The 18528-nt window shown below is 34.0% G+C and overlaps 3 protein-coding genes across 5 annotated transcripts; all 3 read left to right on the top strand.

The window, feature by feature from the left end:
- Positions 1–2168: 2168 nt before the first annotated feature.
- Positions 2169–5748, top strand: LOC140979964 (amino acid permease 8-like). Its single transcript, XM_073445634.1, has 7 exons — positions 2169–2570; positions 3309–3536; positions 3630–3723; positions 3933–4150; positions 4454–4593; positions 4674–4901; positions 5007–5748. Exons 1-7 carry the CDS (start codon positions 2459–2461, stop codon positions 5436–5438), a joined length of 1452 nt encoding a protein of 483 aa, XP_073301735.1. The 5' UTR covers positions 2169–2458; the 3' UTR covers positions 5439–5748.
- A 1441-nt stretch (positions 5749–7189) lies between these two features.
- LOC140979965 (amino acid permease 8-like) lies at positions 7190–10926 on the top strand. 2 transcript variants are annotated; one of them, XM_073445637.1, is made up of 8 exons: positions 7192–7466; positions 8444–8671; positions 8765–8858; positions 9067–9284; positions 9657–9796; positions 9876–10103; positions 10206–10317; positions 10561–10925. In XM_073445637.1, the coding sequence occupies exons 1-8, from the start codon at positions 7355–7357 to the stop codon at positions 10635–10637; spliced, it is 1209 nt and encodes a 402-aa protein (XP_073301738.1). In that variant the 5' UTR covers positions 7192–7354; the 3' UTR covers positions 10638–10925. The 2 variants fall into 2 exon arrangements, with proteins under 2 accessions (XP_073301737.1, XP_073301738.1); XM_073445636.1 differs by having other exon boundaries at positions 7190–7466; positions 10206–10926.
- Positions 10927–11451: 525 nt separating this feature from the next.
- Positions 11452–17534, top strand: LOC140979868 (ATP-dependent 6-phosphofructokinase 6-like). 2 transcript variants are annotated; one of them, XM_073445480.1, is made up of 15 exons: positions 11452–11721; positions 12781–12827; positions 12923–12962; positions 13497–13559; positions 13637–13774; positions 14017–14175; positions 14268–14321; positions 14747–14815; positions 15183–15312; positions 15528–15781; positions 15940–15988; positions 16066–16220; positions 16956–17133; positions 17268–17329; positions 17424–17534. In XM_073445480.1, exons 1-14 carry the CDS (start codon positions 11620–11622, stop codon positions 17318–17320), a joined length of 1491 nt encoding a protein of 496 aa, XP_073301581.1. In that variant the 5' UTR covers positions 11452–11619; the 3' UTR covers positions 17321–17329; positions 17424–17534. The 2 variants fall into 2 exon arrangements, with proteins under 2 accessions (XP_073301581.1, XP_073301580.1); XM_073445479.1 differs by lacking the exon at positions 17424–17534 and having other exon boundaries at positions 17268–17416.
- Positions 17535–18528: the final 994 nt, after the last annotated feature.

Here is an 18528-nt window from a genome sequence, read left to right as displayed (position 1 = left end):
TAAATAAGTTAAGCCAATTTGTCTCAAAGCCAAGGGACATCCAGCTACAAGGTGTGTACTCTGTGTTGAAGTATGTTAATGGGACAGTGGGTTAAGGCTTGTTTTACAGCTCTACATTTACTCTCAAACTAAGTTTTATTTTTTTCTGATTCTGACTGTGCGCAGCTTGTTCAAAACGAAGCGATCATTTTCTGGATTTTGTGTTCTTCTGGGTGAATCACTAATATCTTTGGATGTCCAAGAAGAAGCAGCATACCATTTCCAGATCCACTGCCGAAGCCGGGTATCGATCAATGGCCAATGCGACATGTGAAGAGGTTTGGTCACTGTCATTGTTGAGAGATTTTCAAGTATGTTAAAACTCTCCAGTAGTCTTATTCTGTGACAATCAGGCAGCATTGCATATTGCTTCCAATCCCGTATTTCATGAGCGTACTAAGCACATGGCGATAGATTGCCAGAGAAAAGGCAAGTTGGGATTATCAGTGTGTTGTATTTGGCCTCAACTTTGCAGCTTGCTAATTTGTTCACAAAATCCCTTCTTCCTGCATATGATTCCGGCAACTCCTATCCAATTGGGTGTTCATAACATCCACTCTCCAAACTTGAGGGGAGTATTAGAAGAGTCGTTAATAAATGTAAAACACGTTTTAGCTTCTTATAATTGATTGGTTTATTATGTTTCTTCCCGGAATATATAAATAGCACACCAACTGTAAACATCAGTGATTTTAGCTCATTTTTTCGTACTGTACATTTGAGAAGATTCAATGGAGAACATCTCTCGATCGATTCATTCACTTGCTAATACGAACCTAAATTTTTATTTAAAAAAGTTCAAACATATTTTATATTTATTTTTTTATCTGATGAATTAAAATCTGTTTCATCTGTTTATTAAAGACATTTATTTACTTTAGTTATATTTCATCATTGAATGTTTTTTAATACTTTCATTTCCAACAAAATATTTTAAGTTTTTCATAACATTTAACTAGTTACTCGCATCACACCATGTATTGCACTGTACGCCAAGTAACATATTGAAACTCTATTTTATTTAACATGATAAAATATACAAAATTATTTGAAACGGGAGACATATTAGGAAGCGAATCCAATTATAATAATTTTATAATATAGGTTTTGTTCTCGTCACATAAGCAACATATGAGAAAATTGGTTGTCAAATTATCAATATTCGATGAATTTATTAGTTTCAGACGGAAAAATGAACAAATCAAAAAATAATCTAACTTATTGATAAAAATCAAAATTTGACAAGTTGCAAGATCAAAATCTAAAACAAGACAACTTACTTTATATATAAAAAAAATTTACCACCCTTTATTTTAATGTTATGAGTGGGTCTCCTGTGAGACCGTCTCGCAGATCTTAATCTGTGAGACGGGTCAACCCTACTCATATTCACAATAAAAAGTAATACTCTTAGCATAAAAAGTAATACTTTTTTATGGATGACCCAAATAAGATATCCGTCTCACAAATACGACCCGTGAGACCGTCTCACACAAGTTTTTGCCTAATGTTATTATTAGAAAAAGGTATGGTAATATAAAATAATCATTATATGTAGAATCAGAGACACTATAAATAAGGTTTAATTCAATAAAAAATCCTAAGAGTACTAATATCCTCATAGTAGATGGTTGAGTATATATACTTAGAGTAACACTCTCTTTATGTTTTAATACAACACGTTCAATTAATCATTCATATATATATATATATATGAATTTGGATGATCAATTAAATTAAACATGTTATGTGTTAAAAAAAATTGTGAAATCAATAATGAACCACACATATTTTGATCGATAACGACCATTGGATTATAACGAGAGTAATACCAACGGTAGGATCTCGTTCTCTGAGAAATAAATGTACTTTATTTGTTCAAAAAGAAAAAGAAAAACACCATGCATGGAACGAATAAAAAAAAGAATACATCGCAAGACTGGCATTATTCCGATTAATGAAACTTTCCAAAAAGACAGTTGAAGCATATTTAATGGCTGTCTTCATTTATACGCATTTTTACACTTCTCTGGCATCTTGAAAAGTGCCAAAGAAAATAGCTCATTAACTAAGTCTACTTTTACTCTTTCTTTAACATATCCAATATACCAAAGATAAATATTATTGGCTCAAACACATGTTTCTTTGAAACAATTAACTTTTTACTTTCTTAACTATTAATTCAAGGGAAACATTTTTAAAGGAAGAATCACTTTTCAGCCCAACAGATGCATAAGTTTGACAAATTTTGCAGTCATTAAATGACATTTTAAAACTTTTTTTCAGGTCTCTTTTACTCATGTACATGGCGACTATAAACTAGGGTGAATTCAGTTCTAAAATGTTGGATTATTTAACTTGCAAGGCCATTTTTAAACACCGTCAGATTTTTTAGAGAAACCAATAATTAATTAGAGAGATGAGGTTTGTGGATGAAAGTATGCAAATTGAGGCTTGTGAATCAGCTTTGGAGATTCGGAAAATTGCCAGTACTGCAGAATTTGATGATGATGGAAAGCACAGAAGAACAGGTAATTTTGAGGTTTTCAAAAACTATATTTTTTCGAATAAAATAAAAAATATATAATTTGATGATATTAATTATGCATACATGTTTCGTTGACCTCCATCCCCATGCACGAATTGGAGACTTGGAGAAAACAAAAATTACTGTAGAACAATTTACAATGAGGGAAGTATTATGTTTAATTTTTTATTATATGTTTTTTTGTGAAGAGTTTGATGATGCGGCTTTTTTTTGTTGATTGGTATATTTAGATTTTGAAGGGGAAATATATATATATTCTTGAAACAAGTATAAATTTCTCATTCCCACCTCGAGTCAATATTTTACTGAGAATGATGTTAACGTAATATACAGTAAGGATCTTTTAGATTTTCTCAGCCTTAAATTCTCAGAAAAGAAATGCTAGCAAGAGAAGAACATGGTGCGGCAGTATCCGTTGTTCTTGTCGTTTTCTTGGTTTCTTTCAACCAGAATTTATGATTAGAGACACGAAAAAACATACTTTAATTTGTCCGGGGAAAATATATCTTTTTAGAAAATATTGAAAAATGCATTCAGATTTGAAAAGCATATATATATTGACCTCTAAAAAAAATGCTAATAATCTTATTATATCTTATAATATTCCACCATAACAAAATGGAGCAAATGCCCCTTTTTCTTTCTGAATTTTTTATGATTTTTTTTAATGTTTGATTCACATTCGATGCCTTAAACTAGCAATATTCTTGCTTTCATTAAGGAAATGTTTGGTCGGCAAGTGCACACATAATTACAGCAGTTATAGGCTCTGGGGTCCTCTCGCTAGCCTGGGGTATGGCGCAGCTTGGATGGATCGCCGGAGTCGCCACCCTGCTCGTTTTTTCGGGAATCACATTGTACACTTCCAGTTTCCTGGCAGATTGCTACCGATCTCCAGTCACCGGAAAACGAAACTATACTTATAAAGAAATTGTCAAAAACAACCTAGGTAATGCTGATTACATTCTATTATATATCTTACTTTCTACCAAAAACAAAAAGATTTCTTGAAACATCGATCTATTTTTGTTGAGTACGTCAGGTGGAACGATGTACGTGGCTTGTATAGTGGCTCAGTATGCTCTCCTTTGTGGAGCTGTGGTAGGGTATACCATCACAACATCAATAAGCATGGTGTGAGTATGCTTATAATTATTTAACTCGAGTTTTTGGATATAGTTTGCATGTTCAAAAGTTATGGGTGACTTGGGTCATGGTGTAGATGTATTGATCCAATATTGGTTCCACAAGTGAGTTTAGAGAGGTTTATAAGTTTGATTGACTCTACCATTTACTAGAGTAGTATGTGTAAATATGGTTTGCTTTTGTTAATGTCGCATGTCAGGGCAATCAAGAAGTCGAACTGCTTTCACAAAAGGGGCCATGAAGCTTCGTCCAGTGTCTCATACAATCCATATGTGATTGGAATGGGAATTCTTGAAATATTTTTGTCTCAAATTCCAAACTTCCACAAGTTATCTATGCTCTCTGTTGTTGCAGCTGTTATGTCTTTCGGGTATTCGTCTATTGGCGTAGGACTCGCCCTTGCAAAAGTCATTTCTGGTGAGTTTTCCTTTTTATAAGATTTATTGTCGGTTTCCAAGGAAATATTTGCTCGGGCAGGCCAGCATTCTATGTCCAGGGGAGGCAGACCAGAAAGGAGATTCAGTAAAATTTCAAGGATCTTTGAGACCGACAACTTCACCCCCCCTCTTCAATCCATTCTTGCTCCATCTGATCACCATTTCATGTCTCCCCTTTAAGATCACATAGTTATGCATTTGAATTGTTAAGTCCTCTCGCTTTGATTACTTTTATATGAGTGTGTAAGCATGTCTCGAGGAATTAGAATAATGCTCTTTGCAGGTAAAGGAGAAAAGACCACCCTATCCGGTGTCGAGATTGGGATAGGTATATCAGCAGCAGATAAAACCTGGAGAATGTTCAGAGCATTTGGTGATATTGCATTCGCTTACGCTTATTCTCAAGTTTTGGTGGAAATACAGGTAAAATGAATCAAAATACCAACTTTTTACAATTACTCTGTTAACTGTGCTCATCAGACTATATACATTTGTTACTATAGGATACGCTTAAGGCGTCCCCTCCTGAAAACGAAGTGATGAAAAGGGCCAACATTGTGGCAGTGGCAACTACAACAACATTCTACTTAATGTGTGGCTGCCTCGGTTATGCTGCATTTGGGAACAATGCAGCTGGGAATATGCTCACAGGGTTTGGATTTTACGAGCCATTCTGGTTGGTGGATTTGGCGAATGCATTCATTGTGTTGCATCTGGTTGGAGCATATCAGGTCTTGAATTGTTCTGTACGTTGTCAGGTTTTTTAATAATCAAGAGCCATAAAAACTATCTACTTTCAAGAAATTCCCTTATTTGAAGCTATATATTGTTCATAGGTATATTCACAGCCAGTATTTAGCGCGGTGGAATCTTGGGCCATAGGGAGATGGCCTAACTCAGATTTTGTAACAAAAGAGTACGGTATAGGAAGTGGCAAGAACTCACAATGTAAGTGTGGCTTCAACCTTTTGAGACTGGTGTGGAGGAGTTCTTTTGTTATGCTTGCAACGTTTCTAGCAATAATGCTGCCCTTCTTCAATGACGTTCTGGCTCTTCTTGGAGCTATTGGATACTGGCCTCTGGTTGTATATTTTCCTATACAACTGCACATTGTGAAGTCCAAAATCAGAACGAGGACATGGAGTTGGCTCGGTCTTCAACTAATAAACTCGGTTTGTTTGGTAGTTGCAGTGGCTGCAGCCTGCGGCTCCATTCAAGGAATCAACGAGAGTCTCAAAAAATACAAGCCCTTCGAGGTCAAGGAATAGGGGAAAAAATGGCATGACTTTAATTTGTTTACGCGGGCGAGCACGAGTTCTAAATTATAAGTAATAATGTGATGATCTCTCTTTGTTAGAGATGAATGAATATGCATATATAGGCAGTTTATTTGTGGTGACGAACTTGTTAAGACTTGGATTCGCTGCATGAAGCTATATATCCATGCATGTTACGTAGAAGTTGAAACCTCTAAAATTGGTAGGTTTCACGTGCTGATTTGTTAGAAGTGATCATTTGTTTCCATTCTAAAAAATAAACATCATTCCATCGAGTTTCTGTATACTACAAAAGTACTGTCGGAAGTTAAAATCTCATAGAATAGCCTGTGAATTCTTTCCGACGTCCATCGCAGACGTCCATTGCAATCGCAAATTAGAATGTTAAGGAAAATTGTATTTATTGCATGAATATCATCAGGGTAGATGGTTGAGTCTATGAGTAACATTCTCTTTTAATATATATGTTCAATTAATTATTTCGTATTTTTTATTTTGAATTTAAATTATCATTTGAACATATTATATTAAAACATACTACCATAAAGTGACCTATGATAGATTTAATAGTGATTATTGTTTCAAAAATATTATGTTGAGTCAAGAATAAATCTCACATGTTTTGACCAACGACGACGAACATTAGATTGTAAAGGGTTAACGTCGACGATATGATCCAATAAATAAATGTACCTTATTTGATGGAATTAATAATATGAAAACACAATGGAAAGAATAAAGCAGCGGAAGATCAGTATATCAAAATCGAAAAATAAAGAATACAACCCAACACTGGCATTATTCTGTTTGAAAATTTTGCAAAAAGGCAGTCGAATTGAAACACATTTAATGGCTGGCTTTATTTATGCACATTTTTACACTTTTCTGGCATCTTGAAAACTGCTAAAGAAAATAGATCATTTAATACGGTGTATTTGGATATTTAAAAAAAAAAATAAGAATTAGAATTGGAATTGGAATTGGAGTTCCATTTTGGTGTTTGACAATCATTTAAAAAAATATTATTTGGAATTTGATTTGACAATTAAACTTTTTTGTCCTTATATTATAAAAAAATTATTGCTTATTTTTAAATTTTTATTAATAATATTTATATAAATACTCGTATTTTTTATCAAGAACAAAAAAAGTTGTTTTAATATATTTTTTTTATTAGATAGTTTTTTAAAAGAAATCAAAAAATATAAAGTTTATGATCAAGATGAAATTAAAAATAAAGTTAGAAATTTTTGACAAATTAGGTTTTTAGTATTAAAAAGAATGAAGTTTGTTTAGGAAAAAGAAATAATTTACAGAATTTTTAAATATAAAAATATTTTTTATTATATAATCTAATAGTGTTAATTCATAATATATATTTTTGATAAACGGTATTTTGTATAATTTGAAAAAAAACTTAAAATTTATAAGTAATATAAATTTAATTGTGAAATTAATTTGATTGTTTAAATATCATAAAATCTCATGAAATTCTGTCAATTTTGTAAAGATTTCACTTAGATAAATGAAATTATATGAAATCCTATCAAATGTCAAACTCATTTTGAAATCTCATTTTGCCAAACACATATAAATATTATTGACTCAACACATGTTTCCACCACCTGTTTATTTGAAACAATTAACTTTTTTCTACTTTCTTAACTATTAATTCAAGGGAAACATTTTTAAAAGAAGAATCGCTTTTCAACTTCACACACGCATAAGTTTGACAAATTTTTTAATCATTAAATGACATTTTTAAACTTTTTTTCAGGTCTCTTTTGCTCATGTACATGGCCTATAAACCAGGATGAAATCAGTTCCAAAATGTTTGGATTATTTAACATGCATGGCCAGTTTTAAATATCGTCAGATTATTTAGAGAAAAATTATTAATTAGAGAGATGAGGTTTGTGGATGAAAGTATTCAAATTGAGGCTTGTGAATCAGCCTTGGAGGTTCAGAAAATTGCCGGTACTGCAGAATTAGATGATGATGGAAAGCCCAGAAGAACAGGTAATTTTTAGAGGTTTCAAAAACGATATATTTTTCAAATAAATTAAAAAAAAAACACAGAATTCGATGATATTTCTGGCCACCCCATGCAAACCTCCATCTCCTTCATGCATTGAGATTTGGAGGGAAAAAATTTAGAGTAGAACATTTAACAGTGAGGGAAGCATTATATTCAATTTTTTAATTATATATATATGATTATTTTTTTGTGAAGATTTTGATGATGCGGCTTTTTTTTTTTTTTGGGTGTTGTTGATTGAATGTTTAGATTTGAAGGGAAAATATATTCTTGAAACGAGTATAAATTTCTCATTCCTACCTCGGGTAAGATGCAACACTGAGACTGATGCAAATTACCATATTTTTGGTTTTGTATGTTTGGCTTGATATTTTATTCTCACATATCTTTGTTATTTTTGAAATTTTAGTTTTTTTTTTTTTGATATAACACAGATATGACATGATATTGATATCTATGATGTCATATCAACAATCTTGAAATATTAAAATCGCAAAGCTACAAATCCCAATATTATCACAGAATATAGAGTAAGGGTCTTTTGAATTTTCTCTGCATTAAATTCTCAGAAAAGAAATGCTAGCAAGAGAAGAACAGCGTGCGGCAGCATCCGTTGTTCTTGTTTTCGTTTTTTCAACAAGAATTTTTTTATTAGAAAAAAGAAAAAACATACTTTAATTTGTCCTGGGATAAATCTATATTTTTACAAAAATTACAGATAAAATATAAAGAAAAAAAAGTGTTTTAATAAGATCGTGCACAAAGAAACATAAAAGCGCCAATGCATCGGATTGAAAAGCATGACCTCCAAAAAAATACTAATGATCCGATTATATCTCATTATATTACACCATAATAAAAGGAGCAAATGCCCTTTTCTTTCTGAAATTTTATGATTTTTTTAATGTTTGATTCCCATTCGATGTCTTAAACTAGCATTATTCTTGCTTTCGTACAGGTAATGTTTGGACTGCAAGTGCACACATAATTACTACAGTTGTAGGCTCTGGGGTCCTCTCCCTAGCCTGGGGTATGGCACAGCTTGGATGGATCGCCGGAGTCGCCACCCTGCTCGTTTTTTCGGGAATCACATTGTACACTTCCAGTTTCCTGGCAGATTGCTACCGATCTCCAGTCACCGGAAAACGAAACTATACTTATAAAGAAATTATCAAAAACAACCTAGGTAATGATGATTACATTCAATTATATACCTTACTTTCTACCAAAAACAAAAAGATTTCTTGAAACATCGATCTTTTTTTGTTGAGTATATCAGGTGGAACGATGTATGTGGCTTGTATAGTGGCTCAGTATGCTCTCCTTTGTGGAGCTGTGGTAGGGTATACCATCACAACATCAATAAGCATGGTGTGAGTATACTTATAATTTAACTCGAGTTTTTGGATATAATTTGCATGTTCGAAAGTAATGGGTGACTTGGGTCATGGTGTAGATGTATTGATCCCATATTTGCTCTACAAGTGTTTTTTGAGAGAGGTTTATAAGTTTGATTGACTCTACCATTTACTAGACTAGTATGTGTAAATATGGTTTGTTTTTGTTAATGTCGCATGTCAGGGCAATCAAGAAGTCGAACTGCTTTCACAAAAGGGGCCATGAAGCTTCGTCCAGTGTCTCATACAATCCATATGTGATTGGAATGGGAATTCTTGAAATATTTTTGTCTCAAATTCCAAACTTCCACAAGTTATCTATGCTCTCTGTCGTTGCAGCTGTTATGTCTTTTGGGTATTCGTCTATTGGCGTAGGACTCGCCCTTGCAAAAGTAATTTCCGGTGAGTTTTCCTTGTTATGAAATTTATTCTCGGTTTCCAAGAAATTGTTTGCTCGGGCTGGCCAGCATTCGATGGCCAGGGGAGGCGAGACCAGATAAGGAGATTCAGTTAAGGAGATTCAGTAAATTTGCAAGGAGATAGCTTAAAACTTCGAAAATTTATTCATCAAAACATAAATTTTGAACATTTGAGACCGATCACTTCACCACGTCCCGTTTCAATCCATCCTCGCTCCATCTGAGAACCATTTCATGCCTCCCTTTAAAGGACACATAGTTATGCATTTGAATTGTGAATTACTATCGCTTTGATTACTTTTATACGAGCGTGTTAGCATGTCTATTTGAGGAATTAGAATAATGCTCTTTGCAGGAAAAGGAGAAAAGACCACCCTAACCGGAGTCGAGGTTGGAAAAGGTATATCAGCAGCAGATAAAACCTGGAGAACTTTCAGAGCATTTGGTGATATTGCATTCGCTTACGCTTATTCTCCAGTTTTTGTAGAAATACAGGTAAAATGAATCGAAATAAAAACATTTTCAATTACTCTGTTAATTGTGCTCATCAGACTATGTACATTTGTTACTATAGGATACGCTTAAGGCGTCCCCTCCTGAAAACGAAGTGATGAAAAGGGCCAACATTGTGGCAGTGGCAACTACAACAACATTCTACTTAATGTGTGGCTGCCTCGGTTATGCTGCATTTGGGAACAATGCAGCTGGGAATATGCTCACAGGGTTTGGATTTTATGAGCCATTCTGGTTGGTCGATTTGGCAAATGCATGCATTGTGTTGCATCTGGTTGGAGCATATCAGGTCTTGAATTGTTCTGGTATCAAAATTTGTCATAACCAAGAACCATAAAAACGATCAATTTTCAAGAAATTCCCTCATTTGAGCTATATATATTGTTCATAGGTAATATCACAACCAATATTTAGCGCGGTCGAATCTTGTGTCATTGGGAGATGGCCTAAGTCAGATTTTGTAACAAAAGAGTACGGCATAGGAAGTGGCAAGAACTCACAATGTAAGTGTAGCATCAACCTTTTGAGGCTGGTGTGGAGAAGTTCTTTTGTTATGCTTGCCACGTTTCTAGCCATGATGATGCCCTTCTTCAACGACGTTCTGGCTCTTCTTGGAGCAATTGGATACTGGCCTCTGGGTGTATATTTTCCGATACAAATACACATTGTGAAGTCCAAGATGAGAACGAAGACATGGAGTTGGCTCGGTCTTCAACTCATAAACTCTGTCTGTTTTGTCGTTGCAGTGGCTGCAGCCTGCGGCTCCATTCAAGGAATCAACAAGAGTCTCAAAAAATACAAGCCCTCCGAGGTCAAGGGATAGGAGAAGAACGGTGACTTTAATTTGTACGTGTGGGCAAGAACAATTTTAAGTAATAATTTACTCTCTCTTTGTCAGAGATGAGGGAATATGCATAGGTAATTTATTTTGTGGCATCGGAACTTGTCAAGACTTGGATTCGCTGCATGAAGCTATATATCATGCAATGTAGGTAGAAGTTGAAACTTCTAAAATAGATTTGGATCCTTACTGTGTTGAAAACACAACATCAAGTGCTTTACATTTTTTACACGAGATCATCTCGTTTAATCTGACAACTTTTTAAATTTATCTCATATAATGTGATGTCCGCAAGATGATCATGTGTTTTGTAAATATCCTACAAAAGTACTAATTTCCTTTGCCGACGTCTATTGCTTTTAAAATTTAATTTTAAGATACTCAATATAAACTCGAAGGAAACATTATCATATCATTTTATACATACTCTATGATTAATTTCTTCACTGGCTATTTTATAGTTCTACATAATATACAGTATTTTACATGAACTTGGAGTTTGAAATCGTGGATACATATTAGTTTGTGCTTGACTAATTGAAAGTGTAACCACAATTTTTGAAAATATAAACCATGCTGAGTCACGTAACCGGAATATAAAAATAATTTAATAATTTATAACCTGACCGGAGGATGTCGTTGACCAGAATCAACAACGATTAATTGGGACAAAGCAAAGTAAGATAAGAACACATCAAAACAGCTATTGTACCTTAAGCTTCCATACTTATACCACTTGTGGCGCCACCGGTTTTATTAGTTAAAAAAATATAATTCAGGAAACAAAATGTAACCCTAAAGTCAAGGGCCCACGTGAAGCTCAGGATCATTTCCACTTTCCAAGCACCAAATTTTAAATGTTTGGATACCATTTGCAACACTCGCTATTTTCGTACAAGTTTTTTTTTTGTTCTTGTGAAACGTTGATTCTCATCCAAAGGAAGCTGTAGATTTGGGAGAGAATATGGGTTCGGAGAACAATTGTCAGATGAAGGTGGTTACCGGAGAGTTTGGATACGTTCTTCAAGATGTACCTCATTTCACCGACTACATATCTGATCTCCCTGTATGTGTTTCGCTTCGTTTTGCGCGTCTGTATCTGTATTGATGATTAGTTGTGTTTAGTAATGTTTGTAATATGTGTGAATTCATCGTGTCACGTTATTGTTCTGTTTTAAAATGTCACGGTGTGTACTATTGTGTGATTTTATTATGAACTAGAATGCGTGAACATGTTTTGATCTATTTGAACCTATCAAAGTTTTTGCTAAAATGTCTGTTTTGCGTTTATGATGTATGGTTATGTATGTTGTGGCGGCATCAAGTTTTTTTCCCCTGATTTGTACAATTATGATTTGATTAATTTAGTTTGGTAGTATGGCTTCTGAATTTTTCAATGATATAGAGGAATTGATGTGTGATCGCAAATTATAATGTTTTGGAAGATTGTATTGATTGCGTGATCATGCTTCGATAAATTTTGGTTTTGTAACCATTTTATGTTATTGTAGGATTATTATATGTATATTTTATGCAGTATTGGTGCAATGAGTTGAAGAATCGGACAGATTTGATGTTGTGATGGAAATATGTTATCGATCCCACGCTTTTATGGTATCTGTAGAGTTGACTATCAAAGTGTTGTAATTTGGGTTTTAGAATCATTCAGTATCATGGTGAAGTTATTTCATTGGAATTTGCGGAATTAAAACTGCATAAAATAAATATAGCAGTTCAAGATGAGATAAAGCTTCATGCCTTTTTTTAACTGGTGAACTGCAATTTATGTTTACAACAAGGTTGGTATAAATTATGATGTATAATGAGATCAATTTTATGAGTGAGCATAATTTGTGAAATTAATTGGTAAATTTTCCTATCTGTCTTTTGAAGGCAAGCACACACAAAGGTACCGACAGTGGCCTTGGCCTAAATAAATAAACATGTTACGGCACTTATATTCTTTAAGTTGGGTTGAATATTATTTTTTAAAAAATTGGCAATATGGATCAGTGAAATGATCAATTTACTGATTTAGAAAGACAGTGTAGTGGGACGGCTTATCTCTTATCCATCTTTCTTGGTAGTTATGTCATTAATTTTGCTGTCACTTGATTTTTGGCAGACTTATCCTAATCCACTACGCTCCAACCCTGCATATTCAGTTGTTAAGTGAGTTATACTTACTGTTATCTTTTCTTATATGTGTATCTTGTTGCTTGTTTGCTGCTTTTGTTCATGATAATATACGGTTTGTGATGTTTCAGGCAGTACTTTGTTGACATGGATGACACTGTCCCCCAAAAGGTGAGTTATACCGTTCAGATTTTTTTTTTTACTTTTTTGCCTCCCAATTTTGCTACTGAAACTTGTCCAAAGCATGCATGTAGGTTAACTAATTCCAGGTAACATTGTGCTCATTGAATGATAGGGTACAACATGCTGAACAACAATGTCAATTTAAAGATCATAGAATAAAGCTAAGAGTTAATCATTAACAACTTTCAAAAAAAATTAACAAAAAAGAAGATAAGACACTGTCATTTTTATACGTTGAACGTGATTCGATTCCCATTTCTCTAGTTTGGAATATAAAATTGCTGTAATTTGTCTATATGAGTTTTAATTCATGTCGTTGAGTTTCGGGCATGAGATTTGTGAAATTTGTATGCTTGCGTATGGTATTCTACTTCAATTATGCTTGCCAATTATTTCTATATCATTTTTCAGCTTATATCTTCACAATTTTCACCATTTCAACTCTGGTTAATAATGTAACCCTGTCCAGGAGATTCAAACCTTTTGTTTTCTTTCCATCAGTAGTTATGAATCACTTTACAGGTTGTTGTTCACAAGGACACTCCAAGAGGAATACACTTTCGGCGAGCTGGGCCTCGTGAAAAGGTGTGTATTAACTCTACTTGTGTTCAAGCATCAGGAAAATTGTGCAAATTTTGATTAGATCCTTCGATGTTGTGCAGGTCTATTTTTCTTCAGACGAGGTGCATGCTTGTATTGTGACATGTGGCGGTTTATGCCCGGGACTGAACACTGTGATCAGGGAAATTGTGCACAGCCTCGATTATATGTATGGGGTCGAAAAAGTTCTTGGAATTGATGTAAGTTGGATGATTATTATTTTGATCGTGATGATATCTATTTTAAAATGTTCAGCATTGTCTTTCACCGCTTAGACATTTAGATCATGATACTTGCTCTATTGCTCACTGTTTTCCCCTTCCAAATATCGTTTTGATTACTGTTGTGACTTGTGAATCTCATAAGATCAGTTTATCATCAACGTGTCTTTTTTATCATAATGAAGATATTTAATTTTAACATTTTGTGCAAATTTCCTTAGGGAGGCTATAGAGGTTTTTATTCAAAGAACACAATTAATTTGACACCGAAGATTGTGAACGACATACATAAGCGTGGTGGGACAATCTTGGGAACATCTCGAGGTGGTCATGATACCATTAAGATTGTTGACAGTATTCAGGACCGTGGAATTAACCAGGCAAGTGTGTTACTTAATATTATAAGAATCATCTAGTGTTTTGGCTTATAATGAACTGCACTTTGGTTCTGATGAACAGTATTACTGGTCAGGTTTATATAATTGGAGGAGATGGCACCCAGAAAGGAGCATCTGTAATCTATGAGGTATCATTATCTATCGAGTATGCTCCTATCAATTGACTTTAAAATGCATTATTGCATTCATCAAGCATCTCTCTGAAGAGCACCGTTAATCGGCTTTTTTAGAGCATCTGTTTGTTAGTCTCTTTTGTGCATGTCTTACGGAATCATGCATTTTTTGCATCTACTTTTGTTTTTGTTTTCTTTTCTTGGTTGAATTTTTTTGAGATATATGGGTAGCAATTTGTCCTGATTGATGATTTGACCCCTATCTCAAATTGAGGGTAATTTTCCTGTTATGGGTTTATTGATTGAAATAGCACGCTGGTTCAATGCCATTTTTCCACAAAATTAGTTTATTTGGTATTATGATTTTCTGTGGTAGGTGCTTGATAGTTGACGAGATACTGTTCTGGGGAGTGACCATGATATATATATTTTTTTCATAGGAAATCAGGAAGCGAGGCCTGAAGGTTGCTGTTGCTGGGATACCCAAAACAATTGACAATGATATTCCGGTATCACTCTTCAGTTATTATTTGGTGGACAATTTCTTCCAATGGTTCCTCACATGTTATTAACTCCAAATAAACACCAGATGGCGCTTTACATGGAATGCTTCAGATTTTTAACTTTGGACATTCAGCTTTTCTTAATCCAAGATGCAAAATCTGTGTTTTTTAAGGCCAATCATAGTACTATATCCAGTAAAACTGGCTCTTATAAAATTTTCTGGTTAATAAATGACTCGTATCTTCTGAGATTTTTCACTTTCACTGCTATTCGAGAGTTTGTGGAGCCTTTTGATTTGTAGCATTCTTTGTGCCAGAACATATTGCTTTTCATTCTGGAAAGGTTCAGTCGTGTGTTGGCTTCTGTTATCAGGTTATTGACAAGTCATTTGGTTTTGATACCGCTGTAGAGGAAGCACAACGTGCCATAAATGCTGCACATGTTGAAGCTGAGAGTGCAGAAAATGGAATTGGTGTAGTGAAACTAATGGGTCGCTATTGTGGTAAGATGGGTTTGAACACTTCAATATGTAGCCATCAGCAATAAATGAGCCATTGTTATTTGAATGACTTCATTCTCCACCCTTTTGTGGTGTGGAGACATAAGAAAGCATGAGCTACGTCCTCTTTAAGCTTTACAATTACTGTTGCAATTTAACTTTTTTTATGCATGCATAATTGTTATTTTCTTCTATGCTTGTTGGGATTCGTGGTGCAGGATTTATCGCAATGTATGCAACTCTGGCTAGCCGGGATGTTGACTGCTGTTTGATTCCGGAATCACCCTTTTATCTCGAAGGAAAAGGTGGACTTTTTGAATACATCGAGAAAAGGCTCAAAGAAAATGGACATATGGTCATTGTTATAGCTGAAGGAGCAGGACAGGAGCTTCTTACAGCAAAAAATGAACAAGATGCTTCAGGGAATAAGCTACTTCAAGATGTTGGGTTGTGGATTTCCCAAAAAATAAAGGTAGACTGTCATCAGGCTGTTCTTTATTATGATTCTATATGTTATCTTGATAATGTCGTTTGGAAAAAATATGTTTCAAAAACAGAGAGCAAGACTATTCATGAACATGGAACTGATAATTATGTTGATGATTTGAATGGTTGTCTCATCTGTAACAGGAACATTTTTCGATGCTGCGTAAAATTCCAATCACTCTTAAATACATTGGTCAGTACACTCATTATGAAATTATTTTATCCAATTTCTTGCCATTATTGGCAACTAACTTAACTATCTGGTGCCAGATCCAACTTACATGATACGTGCCATTCCTAGCAACGCATCCGACAATGTGTATTGCACACTTCTTGCTCAAAGTGCTGTTCATGGAGCAATGGCAGGGTACACTGGCTTCACTAGTGGGCTTGTCAATGGCCGGCATACATACATTCCTTTCAATGTGAGTTTTTATCTATTTTTACAAATTAATTCAATTAGTAAATTGTGCGGTCTCATGCTCTCTGGTATCCAATCAGTCACGAAGTGAGAATTTAATCACTGATGGCGTAAATACAAACACACAGATAAGATTAGTGATGCTATATGTGTTATATTTATACAGTAGAAGAAAAGGTAAACGATTTTGTCAAAATATTTGGAGAAAATGGAAAAATGTTTTGTGTAATCAGGGCTACAGAAACAATTATAACACTATATCTAATTTTATTTTGAGTTGTTTATAGAAATATAATATTGCTGGAAAATAAATTGAGGAATGAGATATGAATTATTCGATTTCTCTAATTTAGATTGTTTTAATTGTAAATATAACGTCATACTAGTCTTGTGGAATTGTTTAAATTTTCTAGTGGGGTGTTTTCAACTTTCAAAATTGATTTGGTTAAAGATTATAAGATGATATCAGGTTATTTTCGGGAGTGAAAAAAAAGTTAAATAGGAAAAAATGATGGTACAAGAAAATGTGAACAAAAAGTCAGTTTTGTTCAGAAGTTTTTGGTTACTATTTAGTTTGTGCTTTTTACAATTTCTATTTTATGTTTTGTTCTAGTTTATGTGAATCGTTCTAGAACATGGAGTGACATTCATATCTTTGGCCGCCTTAGTATGACTAACATGAATTATTTGTTCTGGATTCGATATCGTATGAACATAACCACAAACTGTTTGGATGCAGCGTGTTACTGAAAGGCAAAACAATGTTGTCATTACTGACCGTATGTGGGCGAGGCTTCTATCTTCAACTAATCAACCAAGCTTCCTAAGCGTGAAAGAGGTCGATGAATTCAAGAAAGAATTAGAGCCTCCGACTCAATTGCTAGATGATGGGAGGAATGGGGAAGACGAGAACTCAGGTAACACAGACGTGAACATTAATGAAATAAAAAGCACAGAATAGTTCACGTTTTGGCACCAAGCTTGATCTCTGTGCCATCCCTCGAAACTATGAGATATGTAACCATAATACTGGATTAATTGGGTCGTGTAGGAACAAATTTCAAGGTTATCCATCTGTTAAGATGCCTCAGCTGCGGGCAGTAAATTTATCTTGTACGTATTTCTTATATTGTTGTTGATTGTATAATATTTGGAAAGGTGAGAAAGTGTCCCCATAATTTTACCTGGAGTTGTTTTTAATTTTAAGGTCCTTGGGTGTCGGATGATTAACTAGTTATATGCTGGATCAAGGTTAGTGAAACATGTGCGGTCACGGCCATATCCGAAACGTTAATACAGGTCCAAATTTGTTGTTGCACATCCGTATGCTTTTGCTTGTATATTTGTCATGGGATGAAGTGTTTGTCGGTTGTATTTCTTGAAACTTAAGAATTATTTTCATTTGATCCCAGGCTACGTAATACTTATTTAACTAATATTTTCTTAAAATTATAGATTTACACTACATTAAATTACTCGTTATCTTATTAAATTTAGATCCATCGTTGGACCTCAATTCAATAGGGATAGGAAATCCAATTTCGTTAAGCGATTGTTGCGGCTAATGACTTGGGGAAACAAACGTAACCGGAGAAGAAGTTAACCCATCATTTGAACCTTCAAAGCTGAAATTATGAGTAACAGATCAATCCCAAAGCTGGTGTTTTCCTAGTTTCGACTTATCCGTAATCAATAAAGTTTTTCTTTAACTATAATCATCATATTTAAATATATCACTGTTTCACTCGTGGAGAATTTCTTTCAAATACTTGATTAATACAAAGATTTTTTTGTTTGGTGAACAAAATTCTGAGAGAAATTCAAATTCATTATGTATCAAATTATGATATTTCAATAATAATTATGATATATTTCAAATATTCTCTAAATAAATATCAATTAAAATACATCTCCCACCTTCTTCCTTAAATCAAATATCTTCTTCAATCAAAATCATCCCCAAGTACAACGTAGAGGTCTGCCTAGCAGCACCTGAGTTGCTGTCCATTTTAAATAAACATAATTAATAATAATTATTATTATTATTATCACTGCCAAATTTAGGCGGATCTGAAACTACAACTCTACAAGGATAACTATACATTATCCAAAATACCAAAAGACATCTCACGTGTCGCTTCTAACGGAGACATGCAACCAGGCACGTATGCCTCCCTTCACGTTATGGACACGTGGCCATTATGCAAAATGCATACACGAAATATATAGTGTTCGAACGAAAAAACTTTGATTTGTAGAGGATTTCAAATCAAATTATGCATTTCAAATTATTAGATTGAAAAATATATTTT

This window comes from Primulina huaijiensis, chromosome 6, assembly GCF_012295235.1.
Source record: "Primulina huaijiensis isolate GDHJ02 chromosome 6, ASM1229523v2, whole genome shotgun sequence".
Taxonomy (NCBI): Eukaryota; Viridiplantae; Streptophyta; class Magnoliopsida; order Lamiales; family Gesneriaceae; genus Primulina; species Primulina huaijiensis.
Note: the sequence above shows the minus strand (reverse complement) of the source record. Positions and strands in the feature narration are given on the sequence as shown.